The 7968-nt window shown below is 39.0% G+C and overlaps 1 protein-coding gene across 2 annotated transcripts in view; it reads right to left on the bottom strand.

The window, feature by feature from the left end:
• The window catches only part of INTS8 (integrator complex subunit 8), a 21146-nt gene extending 13522 nt beyond the window's left edge, over nt 1-7624 (bottom strand). For both annotated transcript variants that reach the window (XM_058821393.1, XM_058821395.1), the window contains exons 1-8: nt 7439-7624; nt 6030-6204; nt 3966-4106; nt 3474-3545; nt 2288-2339; nt 1880-2062; nt 1241-1348; nt 438-593 (exon numbers count right to left, since the gene is read on the bottom strand). In XM_058821393.1, the coding sequence (XP_058677376.1) occupies nt 438-593; nt 1241-1348; nt 1880-2062; nt 2288-2339; nt 3474-3545; nt 3966-4106; nt 6030-6204; nt 7439-7568 (1017 nt within the window). In that variant the 5' untranslated portion in view covers nt 7569-7624. The remainder of the gene's footprint in view (nt 1-437; nt 594-1240; nt 1349-1879; nt 2063-2287; nt 2340-3473; nt 3546-3965; nt 4107-6029; nt 6205-7438) is intronic.
• Between the last annotated feature and the right edge of the window lie 344 nt (nt 7625-7968).

The following is a 7968-nucleotide window of genomic DNA, read 5'->3' on the forward strand; positions in this document are numbered from 1 at the left end:
TATTTAATACTAAAATTAATTGATCAAAAAGAAATCAAGTAACAAAAGAAGTTCTTTATTATCAGAAAACTCAAAGAAAAAACAAAAAAAAAACCCAAAACAAACTTGCACATCTAAGTAGCAACAGTCTCTGAAAGCCAAGGAATTAGAACCCGAGAATTAGCTGAAAGAATAATTCTCAATACCCAAAGAATTATCTGAAAAGCTCTTATGTCAGCTGGCAGGAATTATTTACCATTGTATGGAATCCAAGATATTTTAATCCAATATGTACCAGATTATATTATATTCCTAAACACATAGAACTTAAACCAGTATGTAAACGGTTAAATTGCCATTAAACATTTCTTAAAATCCATACCAGTTCAAACTGAATCCTCCACAAAGAAGGATAACCCCCCCCCTCAAATATACATGGGTTTGTTTAGGCATTCTACCTGGTATTTGCCAGATTTCATACAGCTGTGGATTTTACTGTAAGGAGTTGCCTGTTGAGATGCATCATCAGAAGATGAGGTGAGAACTTCACAAGCTTGACAATACCCAGCTAACCGTGCTTCATCTATGGTAAAATGAAGTGATGATGAGCCATTCTGAAAAGTAAGAGTTACAGCAGATCTTAGTAGCCAAAGCATTATGAAATCTATGCTTAATTCACAAAACAGAGACTCACAATTTCCAACAGCAAAAGAACAAAAGAATGTACATGCACACACTTCATTTAAATAAAAACTGGAATTCTGAAGTTTTGAAAATATGAATATGAAACAAAATAAAAAAGGAAGCAAACAATTCTTAAAAAATAAGATGTACTTTTTTAAAAGGTTAGAACATAGAGAATCTGATTTCCAAGGGAAAGTTAGGTTAAAAAAAAAAACAAAAGTGCTGTATGGTTACCTTCCTCAAAAACATGTCATCACCATGGACACAGATGTACTGTTCAGTCAAGTTACTATTAGCACTGGAGCTGTCATTTCTACGTTTTTCGCATCAATACAATTTGTGTAAAAGACTATTCATTACAAAAGGTAGAACAAAGCAGCAATATACTGCAAACAATTAATATAATTTCAAACCAGGCACAACGTGAATAAAATTACTCTCAAAACTTCAGAAAGTTTCTTTAAAAACTCTGTGTACCATTAAGAGTTATTAAACTGCTAAAGAAGGAAGCAATAATTTAGACAAGGCATTTTTTTAGAAAAGAGTTGAACACACATACTAAAAGAACACTTCTTACCTTTGCAATCAACTCCTTTGTTTTGAAAAACTTTTCCTTAGCCTTTTCATGAACAGCTGCATTTGTAGACCCTTGTTGGAAATAGATTGCACCCAAATCATAGCAAACCTGCAAAGAGCACTCATTTCAAACACACACTCTTGGACATCATGTTCCAAGTCAAGATGAAGTATTTCAGCTTTGTACTTTAAACTACTCCTACTTTTATCTAATTTACCAACATACACTGCACACCTGACCCCACATACTTCAATTGCTTCCCCTTTAACTGCAATCTAAGTAACTCTGCACAAGCATAACAAAATTAAAGAATGATTTCCTCATAATCATTGAAAACAATGCAGCAAGCTATCCTTGTCATATAATGGGTTATTTCAGGGGACTGAGAGGGCAAAAGTGAGAGGTTAGTGGGAAGTAACAACAGTTACAATGATTAAAAAAAGTTCTATTAATGTAAAAATGAAGGCAGTATTATTTCATTGTATTACACAAGAAACCGACAGACAAAAAAACCAAACCCAAAATAACACAAGGAACATTAATAGAAAAAAAACTGTGATTTACCTCAAAATTATTACTAAACACTTTTTCTAAAGAAAGAGATATAAACTGAAAGCTTTAGTACAAAATGTGAGCTACCTGGCACTGTATCTCCTCTGTACTGATTTTCAGTCCAGCTGTAGAACTTTCTGTTTCTCCATTCACCATCCCAGGTTCCATGGCCAATAAATCCAGAGTTCTTATAGTATGGACATAAAGATCTTTGTTCAATTTAAGTGCTCCTTCCAGGACCAGGATGGAATCAGCAGCCTGCTCCTTCAACTGTAATAATTCAAATGCATTAAAAGAATTAACCTCTTGGTCTTGAGTTCAACTCTGGGTTTCAGTTAATGCTACATTTTAAACAGGTCAGTAAAAGAACAGTTTTTTAAAAAGTCCTTCAAAAATTCTACACAATGTAGAATTGGTTTTTGTATTTCTTGTACAATAAAGAAATTCATATTTACATGCAAATTTGAGTAAAAATATGAGGGAAAAGAGTCTCACCACTTTCAAAATATTTTCAGTTAGTTCCTTTTCTTGCTGAATATGATTCATACTGCAAGTTAGATACAAGAGGTCAAGCATTCAGTTATAAGGCAGATCTGCACAATACTTCATGTTCTAGATATAATAATTCATTCATGCTTGGTTTTCTTAACTACATTTTGAACATCATAATGCAGGACGACTGACTGCTCTTATCTATCTCTATCTGAAATACAGAACTTCATAATGAAAAGATAGTTTTGTAGGAGAATGTGGTTCAATAAAACAAAAAGTTGCAAAGTTATCATTGCCTTTTTCCAAGATCAGATTGTTAATACCAATTCAATAGCAAAATGATAATGAAGAAAGCTTCCACAGCCTCAAGTCTCATGAAGCTTCAACATTTAAATCTCAAACATGTCAGGAGCAGAAGCATGTCCACATGTTTATGCAAAAATTAAAAGTATTTTTCAATTATTTTCCCACAGAGATTTTTTTTTTATTCAGGATCAGACTCAGATACATATAGGACTATATAACATCTATAGTAAAATACGGAGGAGGAAGAAGAGTATGTTTAATCAACATATTTAACAGACTCTGTCAAACAAGTATGGTCTAATACTTAAGTGTAAAATTAACATAAAACATATGAAAAGCACCACTTAGATACTTCCAAATTTTGGAGATAACTGTAACATAAAAGTCAAGGACAAGCTGTTACTAAAGCCTCACAGCTTCTAGAAGGCAAAATGCAAAATTGATTTTAAATTACAAATTACTGCCTAATGAAGCAAATACTTCATTATTTCTAAGGTTATCACACACAATGCTTCCAAATGGTGTAACAAAACAACAACATTAAGCAAGCTACTGAAAGTCGGGGATGCAAAAGAATGCAAGAAATGTACCCCAGCTAAACTAGAGCATAAGCATTCTGTCAAGGGAAATTGCCACCTCTCTTCCTCTCTTGATTTTTCATGCCATGACAAAGTCACAGAGATTATAACATTGACAGAGTGGAACAACAGACAAGTATATGTACCAAGCATGTCTGACAGGAAAGTGAGAATATACTTGAAATAAATCCAAGTTATCCATGTAACAACTAGACATTTTAGAAACATTATTTAATCCACTTAGAAATTACATTTCTGATTATAAAATACCTATGACATCCAAATTAATGATATCTGTAACTTACACATTTAACTGAGGTGGACCAGGTTTCACTTGCTTTACAGGAAAACTACTTTGAACGATGGTCCTTATGGCCCTACACAGGGGAAAAAATTAAGCAAAGAATGGTATTAGCCTCAGAAATGTAATAAGCAGATTACAGGCCTCTTGATAATAGCAGTTTGCCATTTCAGAAACATTATACCATTAGAACATATCCCTTACTCAAGAGCACATCTAGCAGCTAAGAAATGCTTTTATGTCCATAAAAAGCTGAAAGATGAAGATTTTTATATTTATAAGGAGAGAGTTCAAATCATTATCTTGACTATTTTTTAGAGAAGAAAACCAGTTCTAGAATAGCTTTTCAGACTCTGCTCCTTCACTATAACCTAGCAACAGATCACAACACTTAGTACTTTAGGGTTCTTTCTCCATCTACATACAATTATACAGATAGAAGAAAGCACTGCTTTGTTCCATAATGATTTTATATTATTGCCATGTAGTAGTTTACCATCTGTTGTAGAGTAGTATTGCCATTGCAGTGGTTGGGGGTAAGCTGGACAGATCTACATCCACATGCTTAGTTCCTGGGGGAACTTTGCTGATACACAGAAGTTCATTCAATAGCATGTTCAATACAGGAACAGACAAGCTATTAAAAAATAAAAGACAGAATCAGATATTTCATAGAGTAAATCTATTTATGGAATGTTAAACAATGTACACTACTATTCAGTACTGGCTGCTGAATACCATTAAGTACTATTCAGTACTTAGCATCACAGGGATGTTTATTCAGCATTTGAGATCAGGTATGTAAAGCAGTTACCAGTATTAGCTGCATGAATTAAGCCCAAGAGAATGGGCCCAAGCAGTAGTTCAGCCACCCAGACAGCTGAAGTGCTACTCTGCACCACTGCATTACCCACACAGGGACCTTACCAGAATAATCCAGTCACCTGTAACAGCACGACCCAGCTAGTAAGAGTTCTTTCAAAGCAGCCCCAGATCATACTCCCTGAAGGTAAGCAACCGCATTTCCATCACAAATGAAATTTCACTCACAGAAAGTGAAGTTAAGACTAAGAACTTTTTGAATAGTGGTAAGTACAAGATACATTGGCTGGGACAGGACTCTCCTCAATAAAATGAGAAGACATGCAGGCTGGACTGCACTGCTCCAAGCTTTTGTGGTATAATTTAACACAACTAAAATATTATTACTAATTTAGACATTTTTTGAAATTAGATCAGCTACTGCCAAAGTACCTTTGATCTTGTGAAAAATTTGTATGCTTTGCAACAAGTATTGAAAACAACCAGTGAAACTACACTTTTAGCAGCTAAAGCCAGGATTTCTGTTTAATAAATTTCAGGTCTTGTGTTCTATCAGAAGCATTTCACAAGCAGTGACAGAGGCAACTGGGGGTGTTTAGCCAGGAGAAAAGAAGGCTCAGAGTGGACCTTATCACTCTGTACAACTCCCTAAGAGGAGGTTGTAGCAAGTGGGTGGCCAGTCTCTTCTCCCAGGCAAGTGACAGGATGAAAGCAAATGGTCTCAAGTTGTGTCAGGGAAGGTTTAGATTGAATTTTATGAAATGGATTACATTTTATGGAAAGTTTTTCACCAAATGGGTGGTCAGCCATTGGAACAGGCTGTCCAGGGAAGTGACTGAGTCACCATCATACCCTGAAGGTATTTAAATTATATGCAGATGTGGCACTTAGGGACATGGCTTAGTGGCAGGCTTGGCAGTGTCAAATTAACAGCTGGCCTCAATGATCTTAAAGCTCCTTTCCAGCCTAAATGATTCTACAATTCCATGTGAGTTAGAACCAGGGCAATTATTGTGCCCTTAAGATTTTACATTAAATTACAGATAAAGGGGGCAGGAGACCTGTGTGAATGAATAAGGAACTTCTGCCATTACTTAAGTGCCAACAGGAAGCCAAGTGTAAACAAGAGTCACCTGGACACAATCCTGTGCCATGTGTTTTGGGATGACCCTGCTCTAGCAGTGAGGCTGGATCAGATGACCTACTGTGGTTCTTTCCAAACATACCCATCCTGTGATTCTGTGAGTGCAGCTCCCTAACATGCACAGCACTGCCAAAGTGAAGTAGTTCTTGACTGTTCTAGCTCATCAGACCATCTTTTAGCTGAAATGTCCAAAGGAAAGATGCAAAGCTGGGGTCTGTCTACTTCAACCACAGTCATTTCAGAGATACATGGAGCAATTCACATCAACAACAGTGGAGAGAGACTTCCAATTTCAAGCATGTCAGAATGAGGAAACTTATGGTAGTTTTGTCACTGAAGAAAACATAACCTCAAATTCATCTTTATGAAGCTTACATGTACACATCTTAATGTCTAAGACATGCTGGTTTTCCTCTCTAGACATTCCTGATTTGTTCAGACACACTGACTTCATCAAAACTCTTCTATAACTTACAGCTAAAATACAAATAAATTTCAATTATCATACCCAAAAGGGAGCAAGAGAGACTTCCATTTTTTTAAATAAGTATCTCAAGCCACATCAATTTAGTAAACTTAGCATGAAGACTATACCTTTTCTCTAATACATCCAAATCCCACTTCAGATGAGCAGCAACTTTGAGAGCAAGAAGTTTTAGAATGCGGTTTCTTTTGTTATCAGGTGGTGGCTGGACTTGGTTCTGTTCATTCACTGATGGTTTTGAAGCTTGTTCCAAGAACTGAACAATCAGCTGCACAGGTGGCGGGTCTGCAAGAAAACACAGCCACTCCTCAAATTCTTTATAAGCCCAGAAATTATTTTTTTTTCCCTAGCTATGAACACAGTTCTTTTATCCTTGGTGTTTACAGTGCTGACATTCTTACTTGGTAGATTCTAATCCCAAATGGTGTCCTGCATGTGCTAACTCAAAACAGGCTGTCAACGTATCTTTGCTAAATGTTAAAATTCACTTGACCATGGTAACCACACTCTCACACTTTTATTTATTTTTCACTATTTTGTATTAATTATGTTTTGATACTTGCATCTACTGAAAATAAATGCTGCCTAAAGAAATTACAAGATACAAAAACTATACATCTACTTGTAATTATCCTCTGCACATAAAGTATATTTACAAGCAATTGCTGGTACTTCTGAATACGTTTACGAAATACTTTCTGATTGGTTAAAACACAGCATCAAAAAAGCACCCAATCTCTCCCAATAAGACAGCCAATACCTTTCATCTCTTTTGAAAAAAGAGGCCAAACCATAGCTATGACAATCTCACTGAACTCTGTGAAACATAAAGCAAGTATTATCAAATTACTTAATTAATTAAGTATAAAATCTTAGAGTATAAAATCTAAGCATAGATCTAAGATAGATTACGCTTAAATTGACATTTTGTAGAGGCAACACTGGCCCAGGTTTTCCTGTTTCCTCCACCTCCTCGCAGAATTCAGGTGCTGGAAAAGATGACTACCACTTATGATCAAAAGATCAGATAATTTTAAATACGGCCATTTTCTTATAACATATCAGACGAGAATTCTATTCCAGGTCCAGAGAGCAATTTCAGCACTGAACCTGTCGGAGGACTTCAGCTCCTGCCACTAACAGGACCCCAATGGCAGAAAACCAGCTGCCAGCTGCAATGATGCATGAGCAGCGCTTCCCACCGAATAAACAAACTACAACACTTCCGCACACAACATTCACACACGCGAAAGGAAAAGCGATCTACCAGACAAGAAAGACAGTGAAATGAAGTTATTAAATAGGAAAGATAAAGTGAAATGAGAAAACTCGCGTTACTGCCGGCGGTAAATGCCGCCGCACGGCCGCGGGCAGTGCCCGGCTCCCTGTGCCCCGCTCTCCCCAGCACCGCAGCAGAGCCCCCGCTGCCGCCCCTCTGCCCCCGGAACGAGCCTGCCGCAGGAGGGGCCGGGGAGCGCGGCCGGCCCCGAGGGGAGGCGGCGGCCAGCAGGGCACGCACCGGGAGAGGGCTTCTGCAGGTGCTGCTCCAGCAGCGCCTCCTCCAGCACGAACTCGAACCACGACGTCTGCGGCGGCGTGCATGGCCGGCTGGAGGTGGCTGCCTCCCGGTCCGCCGCCTCCGCGCTCATGCCGGCCGCTCGGCAGGGACCCGCACAAACCCCGCAGCCACCGACGGCCGCACAAGATGGCCGCCGGCCGCGCCCCCTCGGAGGCGGCCCGTGAGAGCCCCGCCCGCCGCGGCGCGGGGAGCGCGGCCCCGTGGGGCGGCCCTGCGGAGCGGGCCTATCGGCAGAGCAGTCTGGCTCCCTTATTCCATCGGTGGTTTTCTTTCCCAAGTCACTAGTTCGGCGCATATCCCTGCCTGTCCCCGCAGCCGTCCCTCTGCCTTTGCGTCCATCGCCGTCCTGTCCCCGCAGTGCTCCCTGTGAGCCCTCAGGCCGATAAATGGCTCACCCTCCATGCTCCTGCCCATGAGCCTCATGAAAGAATAAAGAAATTAGGACCTTGGTCCATGGAGGCAGATTTAAA

Source organism: Ammospiza caudacuta, chromosome 1 (assembly GCF_027887145.1).
Source record: "Ammospiza caudacuta isolate bAmmCau1 chromosome 1, bAmmCau1.pri, whole genome shotgun sequence".
Taxonomy (NCBI): Eukaryota; Metazoa; Chordata; class Aves; order Passeriformes; family Passerellidae; genus Ammospiza; species Ammospiza caudacuta.